This window comes from Neopelma chrysocephalum, unplaced genomic scaffold (assembly GCF_003984885.1).
Source record: "Neopelma chrysocephalum unplaced genomic scaffold, ASM398488v2 Primary Assembly neopelma1_45, whole genome shotgun sequence".
NCBI lineage: Eukaryota > Metazoa > Chordata > Aves > Passeriformes > Pipridae > Neopelma > Neopelma chrysocephalum.
In genome coordinates, this window is record NW_020897704.1 from 20,234,284 (window position 1) to 20,249,367 (window position 15,084).

At 41.8% G+C, this 15,084-nt stretch overlaps 1 protein-coding gene across 1 annotated transcript in view; it reads right to left on the reverse strand.

Moving 5' to 3' along the window:
• The window catches only part of TAF3 (TATA-box binding protein associated factor 3), a 117,627-nt gene that overhangs the window by 20,715 nt on the left and 81,828 nt on the right, over positions 1-15,084 (reverse strand). The window contains exons 3-4 of the mRNA XM_027679575.1: positions 7,871-9,687; positions 2,849-2,931 (exon numbers count right to left, since the gene is read on the reverse strand). Coding sequence (XP_027535376.1) covers positions 2,849-2,931; positions 7,871-9,687 — 1,900 coding nt within the window. The remainder of the gene's footprint in view (positions 1-2,848; positions 2,932-7,870; positions 9,688-15,084) is intronic.

Below are 15,084 nucleotides of genomic sequence, written 5' to 3' on the forward strand. Positions count from 1 at the left end.
GTGTTGCTGTTGCGTTGTGTTTGTGGTGTGACATGAATCTCCACTCCATGCAACATCAATATGACACTTTTTCTTCAGACAGCTGAAAGCTTCTGTGGCCTCACCAAGATCTCTAAGTACTTCCATTAAAGACAATGTTTTATATGTAGTTCCTCCAAACCAACCAACTTCCAGTTGAACATGTAATTAAGTACTGCCAAAAGCCTCCAAATGGCTCTTTAACAGAGGAAATTGAAATAATTGAAATTGCTAATTTATCCATCTAGTTTCTACTCATCAAATTCTATGAATCCCCAAAAGCTTTCCTTATACTTTTCCATGGTGATTCAGGGTATCCTCAAACAATTCCATGTCAGTAAACTCCAGAGACAGGCTGATGGAAACACAATATTTCTACACGATAATTACCAGATATTCAACACTTCATTACCAACACAGATGAAACATAAGTTTAACTTTAACACATCAAAAAGCTTTTCTTTCTGCCTGTTATGACTTACTTAAGAGAATGATGATCCTATGGTCTTTTCAACTAATAACTTTAAATAGAGATTGCAGAGACTTCTGGTATTACTTCAGAGGTCCAAGCTGCACGCACAGCTACGTAAATGCTTTGCCTCAGAGCCACCCCATCCTTTTCATAATGATCACAACATGTGACAATTAAAATATGCTCTGAGTTCAGGCTGAATAGTAATTGTTGAGGATGAAAGCACAAGTATTTCTTAAAGCAGGACAGCTCCACGGCGAGCCCTGTCATGATAGATGTTGTATTGACACACAACACAAAACACTTCCTAGAGCCATGTGAATAAACTGTTTTTACTTGTGTAACAGCAAATTTCTTCCTGTATTTTGCCTTGGAAAACTACAAAAAATCCTAAAAGATCTGGAAGTCCTAGTTTGACACTAGCCAGAAGGTGCAGCTGGCTGATACAGCCACTAGAATCATGGAATCATAAAATGGTTTGGGTTGGAGAGGACCTTAAAGATCATCTAGTTCCAACCCACATCACATCAGAACAACAACTGCATACCAGTATGGTGGGAAATGAGGAGATATTGAAGGTAGAAAAGGGAAAACAGTAAGCAAGTAGAGGTGGAATACTAATTACTCAAAACTTGTTTGGTGTTATGCAGACTAAAGCAACCTCAAGGATGTGTGTCGTGGAGAAGATGAAGTTTCCCTTCTATGCTGAGAGCTGCAGCACAACCACTTTCTGCATTTGCTACCAGGAATCTTGTGCCCCTGAAGATCTCAGCTTTGTGTCTAATTCTCCTCTAATTTGTCTAGAAACTTTGAGCCAAATCAGCTTTGTGTACCTCCCACACTGAAATCCGGGTTTAAACTTTAGGCTGTGACTTGCTAAGGATCACAACACCTGAGGTCCTCAGATAGGGACCAAGGTGCCACTAATGATGCAAAAAAGGAATTTGGAATATAAGGGAGTTTCCCAAAAGGCCATGAAACAAGGTATCAGCATCTCTGACCCACTATTGGCTGGCAGGGCTGATGATGATGTACCACATGATTTATAGAAAACAGATGGAGTCAGAAGTCAGAATGTGTGTGGGTATGAGAAAGTCTGGGGTGAGATAAGATGGGAAGCATCTTATCTTTGGTGCTAAATATGGCTTCAGAACTTTAATTTAAAAGTTCTGCATTGAAAATATGAGGTTATTTTCCCCATATAAATACTGTAAAGTCCTTGAAAAAGCAGAATTTAAAAGTATCCAGGAAAATGGGCTTGTGGACTTTTAAAGGCACAGTCTGTCCAGCCATGCACATTCAAATCATGTACAGCATGACAGACAATGGGTCTGAGAAAGCTAGAGCTTTGTACAGCAACCTGAGGCACAGAAATTTTAGATCACACTCAAATATTGTGAAAGGAAGAATGCAAAAATGGTTGAAGACAGGATAAAGTCCTGATATTTGGGGTGTGGGTGTCCCATAGAAACCAAGGAAAGACTAAAGTCTCTTAGCAGCTTCAAACCAGTAAAAGCCACAGTTACCTAATGGGGAGGAGTAGGACAGCAGAGAAAAAGAGAATAATCATAAAAATGCCATCTAACTTCATAAAGAGGAAAAATGAATGATTTGGAGATGTAGTTCATAATGGCTCTGTAAGAGAAACTTAGCAATCCTTAATATGAGGAATGGAAAGAACGGTTTGGTGCTCATGTTTACCATCAGACATGAAAGTGTGCTCTGCACCATAAAATCAACATGAAAAACCTGACTAAAAGAAACCCTTCACATACAACACAGGACCAGCCTAAAAAGCCCGGTGACGCACGGTTTCCCCAGGCCTCTCCAGCCACCTGTTTATGCTGGATGATCTCAGGATAGGGATCATCCTATTTACACTCCTCCAGTACAAAGTAACTATTATTTGTACAACAGCACCCAGTAATTAGGGAGCTAATGAATCAACACTTGAAATGCGTTAGGTACACTCATGAATAATCATCAACAGTTATAACAAAACAGACGTGGATAAAGGAATTCCAACTGTTATTCCTTAAAGCATAAAGCAACTGTTGGCTGAAGAGCGTTGTGAAACTTAGCTGTAGGTTACATGAGGGATAACCATCCATTACAGAAACCTCACTACATGTCACTGGAGGCATCATACAAGTCTAGATGGAGTCTTGTAATCCATGCCCTGGAAAGACGTGGAGTGGGACACACACCGGGATGGATGGAAGGTGACGGGTCCCACTTGGAGAGTATATTTTGCCACTAATTTTTAAGCATTTCCCACTGAAAATAAGAGCTCCCACAAGCGACAGAGGATGAACTGTGGTAAGCACACACCTCACAGACGGATTTATTCGTACTTACATCTTGTCTTGGCCTGCTCCCACTCTTAATGTCAGCCGAGGAATAACCGGTGATGGAGCCGGAACAACTGGTTCCACCTTTATCTGCACAAGGGAACACAATCATCAATCAAAGACTGCAAGCAGACTCCCAAAATATATTAATTACAAGAAAGCACTGATGGAGTTAACCAAACAGAGTATATCAGCTTAATGAGACAAAACTATGACATACTGCTCTCTCACTCTTCGTGCTGTGGCATGGATGGTCTTTGTTTGTTGAGAGTCCCAGACATAGCAAATCACAAATACAAATTCTAAACTAAAAAATCAACTTGAAATTTAGCTGCATTTGCACCTCCTTATACACTTTGTTAACAAGTCTTCCTGATGTAGTACTTTTCTAGAGACACAAAGCCCCCCAGTACGTTTCTAAACAATGACATGAAATGCTTTGTCCTTAGTACTCAAGCTTGACAGGTACCCACCAGTGTTTGCAATTTTTTTCTGAGATTTAAGTTCCATTATTTCCCAGGTTCATCACATAAATGTCCCATGACCTTCTTGAATGAAAAGGAGACACAGAGGAAGCAAATAAACCCCAAGCACCAACACTGAATACTTTAAGAAAGTGTCTATCCACACAGGGATAACAATCACTGCCTTTTAATGCAATTAGGCCAAGTGTTTTAATGACTATTTTTCAAATGGCTTGGTTTCCAACCTCAGTATCTGGCGAAGTTTAGACTGCTTGAATATGTCCTTCAACTCTTGGAACCAGTAGGTGCCAAAATTACAAACACCCACTGAGCTACTGCTTTGCAAAACCTGTGTGGACACTGTAATGATTCTCCACACATAGGCTGCTCAACTTATATCTATATAAGACAAGTGTATATACACTATAAATATATAATTATATATTATATATTTTATCTCTCTCTCTCTCTCTCTCAAAAGAGACAGAGACTGATCTTGTTTTGAGCACGTGTCATCATATTTAACAAAATAACCACTTAGCTGAGCCTGGTCCAGGAACTTCGAGACAAAACTGCCATGCAAACATTCAACGGAAACATGAGGAAATATCTGGTTTCATAAAGAAAGGGAGGACAAAACAATCAATTCAAGGCACAGAAAGCAGTGCAGGAGACAGCAGGACAGAGTGGGAGGGCTCAACTGGGACTTACATTGAGGAAGGTAATGATAAAGTCCTGTGCCATGCACCTTGCCCAAAGAAATGGAGCTGCTCCCTAGGAGATGCCTGCTCCAGAGAGAGAAGGGCTGCAGCATGAGTGGTATTCCTGCTTTGATCCAGTTAACCATGCTCTCCAACAAAGTTCTCCATGGATATGGATTAGCCAACTTCCCAGGCCCCTCTCTACTCCTTTGTTTATGTAGCACAACTTTTTTGTTACATCATTCACCTGGAGTGTTGCAAGACCTTTTTTACTCTGAAGTTTCTAATGCCTTCAACAATTTCACTGCCACCCTCCACAGGTGAGTCTATGCTTTCCCAGCATCTTTAACCTGTAGCATTGTCCACTCCAAAGAAACAGGGAACTGAACCCTGGGTACTGGAGGCTCAGGTACGTGGCTTTGTGCAGACTATCTTACCTCTTTTCCTGCAGGTTTCTTCTCCTTCTATAGTGCCTGTTTGGAATACAGAACTTCCTAAGACAGGCACTGCTGCTTTAGCTTCCAGCACACAGCACAGAGAGAGACACCCATATATATAGAGACACCATCTATAAAGGTCCTTGGTACTATTATTTATATACTACCAAGATGTTCTAAACAATGATGGTGTGAGCTCATGTGGCAGAAGAAAAGCACACAAACCACTTCTTTATGCTCAGATACCAACATCCCAATCTGCTGGGAGCGGAAAACAGGGCTCCACCACAATCCTAAATCTTATCCTTTGATGCAAGAGGATAGGAAGCATCTTTCTACTATGTGTGTTTGTGTGTAGGGCTTGCATGACTGAAGCAGAGAGCAAATTAAGGAGCATCCACAGTTATATCCTGCATAGCTTGGTCTTCCTCTACATCAGTGTCAGGATTTTGATTCAGGAGCAAGGGAAGCTGACTTTGGGGCAGCTCTGGCAAGCCCTGCCATGATGCAAGGATGGCTCCATTTCTCATGAAGCAGTTCCTCAACTACTTTAGTTTCCAGCTCAGCGCATTAAGGTTTGCTGAAACTGGGTCAGCAGCTGCTCAGTCACTCCTCCAGCACACCCGGTAATCTCTGGAGTACAAGTGGGGTGTAACTGCTCCAACTGTTTGCTTTTAATTTGGTAGAGCATGAAAGGCAGTGCCCCAGCTCACTGCCTCCTTTTCTGGCTCCGAGGGCAGCTCCTAATACTCCTGTGGAGCACGGAGCTGCAGGCAAGCCCTGTGCCAAAGCTGCTCTTCCTCGTGCCACCACCAAACACTCCCAGTATGACGCCTTCAACTTCTGCTTTCTGCCATTTTTACAGAGTTCTGTTTGCTGTTCTGTGTCTTTCAGCAGCTCAGGGCAAAAAAACTTGATAAAAAGCTTCAACTCCCCAGCAGGATGGGATGCACACTTAGGTAATAACTATACCAAGACTCAAAAATGGGAACGTTACAGCTGAGTCACTCTTTTGTTTAAGTGTAGCAACATCAGAAATAGGAATGTGATATTTTCTACTGGCCATCACGAGCTGGAACTGCAATGAGCCCACAAACTCATCTTCCAGGTTGTGCTTACGCCTCCGGAGCGGACGCGCCGTGGAAGATTAAACGTCCGAGCTGTAACTTGATCATTTGCTCTTGCAGCACAACTGCTGGCTAAATAAGTCATTGTGTGATCTAAAAGCTAAATTAAGGAAACATGTACTTTTAGGGGTTAAAACGAAAGAGCAGCATTCTGGAGTAATACTGGGAATTGGGGCCAGCAGAAGAGCATTTACAGTGGATTACTAAGCTTCCCAAATCACCAAAGAGGTAAAGTCCAGCAATATAAGACTCCTTTGTAGCTAACTAAAAATACATTGTCAGTGGATTTGTCCAGTTTTATGTATAAGCAATACTTCTTTCACCTGAACTAATACTAGTAGTCATATAAGCCCCTTATTGCCATGTGCTGCATTTTTTTTGCTAATCTTCAAGGATTTAGCTTCTTTGCCACATACCTCAGGGCACCAACTGATAAAGCTCTAACTCTCCATTTTTCCAGGACACCAGCAGTGCGGCCTTGCAAAAAATGAAAATCGCTCAAGAGATTTAAAGGGGAAATTTATTTTTAAAATCCTGACTTGCAGCAAAGAGGTGGATTTAAAAAAAGCTTATCTCTCAAGAATCAGTTTAAATTTTAATTCTATCTGGGGACTCTTTCATGCATTCTAGCTTTAAAGTTTATCTTTTGACAGGGACTTTTTGCCAGGGTAATGGGTAGCTTTGTCAATTTAATTTGTCCAAGTTTTTATTAGTGTTGAACTCCTTTTCCCTACATATATATATGTTCAGTCTATACCGAAGCTTTACCAGTTTGTATTTGTTTATGTATCTGCTATATCGCTCCAAAGCAAACTAGATACAGAGAATTGCAGAAGAAATGTAAAACTGAATGCATGGAAAACAAGCAACTCACTGCCTCTATTTCATATTCACCCATATTTAACTAAAAAAGAAATCTCTACAGAAATTCTCAATGAAATACTGACAAAACCTCTCAGTGATGAGAGACAGACAAAATGGGGAATCCGTGAAAGTGTTGTCGCAGTCTAAAACCAGACATTAAATTACGATGGACAACTGGGCCACCACCCTGTCGATCACCAACTCATTCACAGCTCCCAAATGTTCTCCAGATCACCCAGATTCTGCATGGAAAAACCATTTGTCAACTTAAAAATATATCAAGTTTTGAAATCAGCACTTTGTTGCAAGTCCAGCAGGAAACATAACAGTGGCAAAAAAAGGAGAGTGGGAAATGTCCCAAATCTGAGCTTGTACAAACCAAGAATCACAATCAAACCAGGATGTAAAGAGCATCTTGGTAAAACCAGAACTTACACAGTGTTTCCTAATGCTCAGGATAGAGATTTAGGAAATCCTGCATCCAAGGTTATCACATATGAAGACAATCTCTTTCTTTTCTTCTTTCTTTTCAATATTAACAATTTAATACGTATTATAAGGTGAAGTGACAAAAAATTAGAGCAAATCCTGAATTAGGGGAGCTGCTTCTAATGGGATTTCAAATCTGATAACATGCAAATATGCTGGTTTCATTTCTTAAATATTAAATATATTCTCAAGATTAGGTGATATTGGAAAGAAGAAATTATCTTTGGCTGATGTAAATCAGTAAAGAGTTACAGGAGTGAAAGGATCTCAAACCCCTTGAAAATTAGCTCTTGCCTTCTCTCTCTCAAGCACAAGGCTCGAAACGAAAGGTGACATTTGAACATTTAGACCATAATTTGAAAACAGTTTTCTTACTTCAAACAAACTGGAGCAACAAGGGGGCAGATTGGCTAAGAGGAGACTCAGCAGCTCTTCTGAGCACCTGAGATAAGTGGGGAACTCATCTACTTGAAGGCAGTCTGCTCCCCATTTCTGTCCACCTGGGAATTTCCAGGCTTTGAAAGAAGACTTTTAGGAACAAAATTTAAAAGTTATATGAAAGGTACAGGGTTGCTGGCCCTACGAGTGGAAGTCTACAGAACAAAATTTCTGCACCCCAGCACCGCATCCCTTTGTTGTGTGTGTGCTGTTGTTGAGCCTGAGCCCCAGCTTTTCCAGGTGAAAAGTGAGCTGAGGAAAATCAGAAGGACAATCTCACATTTCAAATTCACAGAATCGAAATTCTCCTGTGTTGTTTTCCAAAGAGGTGGGACAATCCCTGAAACTCTTGGCGGACATCTTCCTTGGAGCTGTTATTTTTAAAAAAGACACCAAACCTGTGATCCCACTTCTCCTCAAAGCTCTTGGACAAGGCTCAGAAGCAAACACAGGAATCCATGTGGATTTTCCAAGCAAGTGTGCCATCTCAACTCATCCAACCACCTTACCTTTTCGTGTTTGTGTTTCTCCTTCTCTTTCTCTTTCTTTTCTCTTTCTTTCCTCTCCTTTTCCTTCTCCTTCTTTTCCTTTTCTTTGTCCTTCTCCCTTTCTTTCTTTTTCTTCTTCTCTTTTTTGTCTTTCTTTTTCTCTTTTGGTTTCTCTTTGTCCTCAAACAGTTTTTCAGGAAGCATTGGAGACAAGGAAGGTAACATGCTGGAAAGCCTCATGGCAGATGGTGTGCTGAACAAGGGCACAGACATTTCTTTGGGAGGTAACACAAGAGGTGCTGATGGCACCTTTATCTTATCTTCCTTACTCTTATCTTTGAGTTTTTCTTTGTCTTTTTTATCCTTGTCTTTTTTACCTTTCTCCTTCTCTTTCTTTTTATCTTTATGTTTCTCTCTCTCTTTTTTGGTATTGCCATCTTTCAACTTTACTTTTGTGTCAGCATCCTCAAAGTCCTTTAGCTTGAATTTATAGGGATCAAGATCATCCTCTTTGAGTAGTTCCTTCCACTGAAACTTTGCTTCCTTGTTTCCCTCCTTGTCTTTATCCTTCTCCTTGTTCTTTTCTTTCTCCTTATTTTTCTCCTTGTTCTTCTCTTTGTCTTTTTCTTTTTGTTTTTCTTTCTTCTTCATTTTTGTTTTCAGCTCCTTTTTCAATTTCTTTTTCACTTCTGTCGATGAAGCCAGCTTGGTTTTCTCCTCATAGACTTTGAGAAGAGGTTCTGGAGTTGGTGGTGATGCAGAAGGAGAGGAGAAATAAGTGAAGTTGGTGGGTGGATTAGAAGGTGTCCCCATATTTGCCTTCCGAATGACCTCATCAATTGAGTCATCCATTGTCCATGAAATGTCTGAACTTGAAGTCCCACCTGAGGCAGGTATTGGAGTTGCTCCTGCCTTATTTGCATTATTGGCAGAAACAGAAGGTTTAGGAGTTGTAGTTTCTGAAATAGAAAGTCTTTTAGGACTGGTAAAAATTTCCCCTTCTGACTCGGAGCCAGAAGAAAACTCGAAGGGATCCGGTTCTCGTTCCGCACACGCACGAGCAATCACAGCATCGATGGAATCGTCAATGGTCTTGTCCATTACTGGTGCTTTCTTCACCTGGTTGTCAATATTTGGCTTGGGGGCAGGCTCAGGTGGTGCCTGTACTTGTTTTACTTGAATGTTTTCCTTTCCAATCTTGTCACTTAATGCAGCCAGAGGGGTTCTACTTGGTATTTCAGGCTTCACCGGCGGTTGTGGAACATGAGCAGGAACCTTTGGACTTTTAGGACTTTTTGGGCTCTTGGCGCGACCTGGTGACTTCTTTTCTTTGGATCCAGTTTTTGGTGAACGTATGGGGCTTCCAGCTACCACTGGCGAGGGTGTAGTTTTAGGTGATTTTGTCTTCTGTCCTGGAGAACTTGTTTTGGACTTTGTTTTGGGTACAAACGGCTTTGCCTCTAAAGTTTTGGGCGTTGGCACTTGGGATTTTGCAATGGGAGCCAACATTGGTGGTTCTGGTGAAGGAGGGGCTAAGTCTGTACTGTCCTGAGCATGAACTGGAGAGAGCATTGGTGGTACTTTTTGAGTATTTATTGAGCTAAGAGGCTCACGTGGTTCCAGAGCTACGTCCAAGGTGTCCCCTTTGCAAACAGATAGTTTTGGCCGTTTCACAGGTGGGAATTCCTCGGCATCAGGACTTTCTAACGGTCCCTTACTCAAGTAGTTCTCATCATTAATTGCCTCATCCTCTTCCATATCTCCTTCTTCCTCCAGTGGGACCTGCATGGCCTCTGCAGATGTACCTCCATCGGTAGGCACCTGTTCCTCTTCCTCTTCTGTAATAAAGAACATTTTAAAAAGTATTAGGATAATTAAAATGGTGTTTTACAGAGACAAAGAAGCATCAGAGCAAATGTTCACGTGCATCTCAGCCCATAAGAGATAACTGGCCACCTAAGAGCTTCTTACTAGTCTGCCTGGAAGGAACATGTGGCATCTCCTGTCTCACATCAGCCACCATTGGAACTGGCAGGTGCCCTCATGGCAGTGTAACATCAAACCCACGAGCCCAGGTAGAGCTCACCAATGGTGGCAGAGCTCATGGAGCAGGTCCAAAGTGCCACTTCTACCCAAAAACGCCATGATTACCTCCTCATTCCTTTTTAAATGAAGGGAGAGAGGCTGAAACATTTTTTGCTGTAACACAGTGGACTGCAAAGCATCAAAGTAAAATAAAACAGAATTGCCCGCCTTGACTATATATCTCACAATTTTGACTGCAGATTAACCACTAGGAAAATGTCTTCCTGGACCTGGTTTGTTTTTCCCGAAGCAGCACAGTATAAAGGGTAAAGCAGAGGACTAAAAGCCCCATTAAATCTCCCAGGTTCTGTCGCTGATACCATCTTAAGAGCTGCTGCATATGGACATTATCTGTTATGACTGTATGGGAATACCCCAGCATCCTGTGTGTGTGTGGGGGGTGTGTGTGTTGGTTTGGATCAGGAACATGCCTTTGAAATGCATTTCCCCACCCCACCCCCTTACTGTTGTTTTGTTTGCATCATGGAGCAACCCTGGAGTGCATGTGCTGGCTTCCTGCAGTAGTGAAACCAAGATGAAAGAGGAAGACACCTAACGTGCTCCAGAGCAAGTGAGATTTCGGGCTGTGAGACAAAAAACCAGCTTGTGAAAACAAGATAAACCTGAAAGCGGCACAGTGTGGACATCAGGCACCAACTGGTCCAAGCCAGCGCGGACACCACCTGTGTGATTGCTCTGGTTTTTTTGTTTAATAGCAATTATTTTCTTTTCCTTACACACAACACCATTGTCAGGCCCACACATGAGGTTATGGTGCAGAGAAAGGAGAAAATTCACTTGAGATCTCCCAGCAAATCCACAACAGGTTTAAGAAGAGAACCTCTGATCTCCCCAACCACAGCCAAGCACTTTATCCTCTTGGATACACTTCCTCACTTTCAAAATGGAATTACCCGAGCAGGAAAAAGGATTCTTAGTCCGGAATAAAAATGTCTACACAGGCATTAACCTGACACATTTATATTTGCAGTAATTACATCCTTATACCTATGCTGGTTACCATTCCTGCACAGACAACCTCACTTCACTTTACCCCACATCTCTGTTTACCCACCTGCAAAAACTCATGACATTTTGTCTAGCAGGGTTTCTGAGGAAAGATATCAAGTGCCCTAAGATTCTTACAAGAAATATGTAGTAAAAAACATTTATTAGAACAGTGGCTAATGCCCAACTTCTTAATGAACAGGTGGTTTAAAAGAAGCAAACATTGAGAAACTTGAGACATTCCACTAACACTGTTTAAAGCTCTGTAAGGCAGCATCTTTCTGAAATATCTCTTTTCAAGGAGTTTATTTTCAGGTTTTCTGTGCTGGTGTTTCTCTACTGTAATGTGTCAATGCTCTGATTTAGGAGAGTTGAGTCAAGAGCCCTGGGCTGCAGCACAAATCTTGCCAGCATCACAAATTAAGTAAAATGAGCTAGCAAGTCTGGCTTTCGCCAGGGCCCAGAGGATTTACAGCAGCCATCCCAGAGAGAAGACTTTGCCTGAGGATAAAGCCTTAGCCTTCCGTGAAAAACAGAAATGTTAGGGAGTTAGGTTTTGCCTGGCTGGGCACTGACATTAAATTTTTTAAACTGCAAAGTTAGAGTATAACTGAGAAATCACTGTGGACTGAGCCTGCACCTGCTATGGGGGAAGAAAACCTGCTTCCCCATCATGGAAGTCATTTCAATCTCTGTTTAAGCTGCTGCAGAAATCAGCTGCCTTCACCTGCTCGGAAGCATTTTGGGGATGAAGAATCAGCATTCATCAGATGTCACACAGCACTGGTTGCTACCGAGCAGTTCCCTCCCAACCCCATTCCACCCAGTTCACCACTGAAAGATTGTTTTCATTTAAAAGAGAGATAAAATTCAAAACAAACACCATACTTTAAAATCGGGATTTAGAGAAATCTTCAGCCTCAGCCACAAGATGAAAAGTGTAGCCAGATTCAAATATTAGGGAAGATAGGGTTTGATCATGCAGACTTTAGAGATAGTAACATATACCATTTTAATACAAAAACCACAGGGATAAAAAGAGTCAATAAAGTGGAAGAGAAACTGCTGCATTAAAAAAATTACATTTACTAGAAAAATCAGAACATTTATTTGCTAAAGATTTCTGCCTGGTGTCTGTTTTAACAGCCTCTCTGTTACACCGTGTCTCACGGAAGGGCACTGAAATATTTCATATTTTTATAACTTCTTCCCATCCCAAGGTGCTTCTCATGTTTTACCTACTCAGGATTGCAGGATACCAGCAGCTGCTGGATCAAAGGCGAAAAAACAATTTCAGAGGAGGTTTGGAGAACGGGGACCGGAGTTTTGTACAATAAAAAAAGAGAGATGCTTATTTTTTTTCTAATAAGGCCAAGTAAAGTTTGCAGCGGGCCCACGAAGCTTCTGTGATCTTGTGTGGAGGTGCCAGGGAAGGGCAGGAAAGGTTAAAGTGCAGTTTGTAGAGGTGAGACTAGAAATCGGGGTGTCTTGGCTCCAGCTTTCATGCACATTCCTGCAAGCCACAAAGACAACTTAGTAAGGAAGCAGAAGCATTACCATCCCTTTTATATGGACTTGGATTCCCCAAAACATCTGGAAAAAATTGCCTGGGTCAGTCCTGAACAATCCAGGGACTAAGGAAGTTCACGAGCACTTAACTACTGACACACATTCACCACTTTTCAGACATGCTCAGATGACAATCTGGAATCCTATCGTGGTCAAATGAAATCCAAATTTCTCTTGGAGCGAGGCCACAGTCTGATCCTCAGCAAGGACTGGTTTTCTGCCAGGCAGCAGCTTTCAAACCTGAGCCACCGCAGCTGCAGCCGTGGAAGAAAACAATGAAGCACTTTTTTTTTTTGGGGGGGGGGCCGGTAATTAGAGAAAGTGAATTTTTTATCTTGGGTTCAAGACCTACGGCTCTTTTTCCTCCCGAAGGATTCACACCAGAGCAGGAACCAAATATGGGAAAACATCAGGTTTGAAGTGTGATCTGCCTGACTTGGTGATGAGCCACTTTCTCACCTTTGTCCATCTCATTCCCTAGCCGGCACCTCTGGGTGTGCCATCCTTTGTGCACGGGATTGCTTTTTAACTCTCTTCACTGCCATTTCTCCCTATCTCCGGCCACCTTATTAATGATCCAACCCCAGTTAGCATCTACAGGTCAAATGGATATCACCTCGGCCATCTGCCCTCATAACTCTCTGCTGTAATGAAAGGAGACTAGAGCTGTTTGGGAGGTTTCTCAAGATAACAGATACATTTTTTTTTCTGGTCGTTAGAGAAGTCAGTGCTGGATCAATATTAATGCTCACATTACTAAAGCCATGGAGAGCAATTGTTTATGATGTCAGCCTGCCCCTTGTGCAGAGCCTGGGATCAGACCACGCACGGGATAGAGGAGGGATGATTTCAGCACTGGATTTGTCTGTCACTGAAATGAAAGAAGCTGAGAGCTGTTAGCATGCTGTTTGTGAGAAATCAAGACAGCATTTCTTACCTGAGAATACTAGGATAAGCCAGAGAAGTGGTGGAATCACCATCCCTGGAAGTGTTCAAAAAACATGCAGATGTGGCACTTCGTTTATTGGTGGCCTTGGCAGTAATGGGTTGATGGCTGTACTCAATGAACTTAGAGGGTCCTAAATGGGTAACAACATCATTTGTGTCTATGTGAGAAGGCAAGTTTACTTTCATGAAAGGATGATTTTGAAGTTAGGGGAGGAAGGAAGCCACTCCTCTCTTGACAGGGGTCTGCAGCATGATTTTGGACAGGTTACACTATGTCCTGCTGCCTTCCCATATGACAAACGATGATAATTCCATCTCACAGAGGTGCTGTAAGAGCTGAACTTGATAAATATGTAGCTCCTTGGGATTTCTGGACAGAAAGCATTAGAATCCCAAATGCAAACCGTGGGGATCTGTCACCACTTCAAATGCTGGAAAATTTCTTAAGCTGAACAGTTCAGTCAAGAAACTGAAACTCCTGCACCTTTTTTAAGGAAAAAACATTAAAGAAGCTCAGACTCTATTTCTTGGTACATCATGTTCCAGTAGCACAGCAGGGACCCCAAAACCAAAGGCTTATTGAATTTATACCTGCTTAATTTGGCCACAGCTCAGTTTCAGGACAGCAATACTCAACACTTCAGTAATGAAAGTCCAAGTTCTCAATGATCAAGGGACTATTTGTCCCTAAAACTGATACAAGGGTACAAAGGAACAGAAATTCTGCCTTTATTGCAGGAAAAAATAGTGCAATCACCCTTACCACACTGTTATGCTCTCCTAGCTCCCTTGAGAGAGGAGGCAGCACACACTGCTCTAACAACAACAGGTCAGATGATAGTGAAGGCAGGAAAAACAGATGCAAAACTCATCTGATTGAAGAGAGAGGCACCTACGTGTGGGCATTGTTCAAGCAAGAAAACCTATTATATATAAATACATCTGTAAAATTAGAATTGTCATCATCTTGGTCATTACCAGACTTTTTACTTGGTAGCTTCAGAGACAGCACCATAAGCACTTAGAGCCAGTTGGTGTCCTAGAGAACATGGCACAGACTGGGAAAGACAAGATCTCTGCTCAGATCCTGGCCCTGCCAAAAACCTACCCTGTCAGCTGGCTGGTATTTAATTTAAGCAAAGTTCCAGTCTCTCTTCTGAAAAATGGATTAATATTTTGTTATGTCGCAGGGTGGTGACAGGATAAAACTATCTGGGTGAGACATGCAGATTTAAGAATAAACTAATATTTCTTTGGTACAAGATGAAGCAGAGTCAGACACGCTGGTCTAAAGCTGGACACCACTCGCTGCAGAAAGAATAACTTGATTTTAGTAACAGCAGCTCTTACCTCCAATGCTACAGTTAACATATTAAATGCACAAAGCTCTGGGAGGTAACAGTTCCTGGGGAAGCCAACTCTTGTTATTATAATAATGCAAGATTTTGGCATTTGGTATTTGATATTAACTGTAGTACGGCAGATAAAAAGTATCAGCTATCAGAGCAAACCCACTGAGGATACAATTCACAAAGAGCAGATGTTTCCATGCAACTCATACATGACTATTTTCAACAATTAAATTTCTCCCATAACCCTTTTCTTTTTAAACAGGACTTGAACAT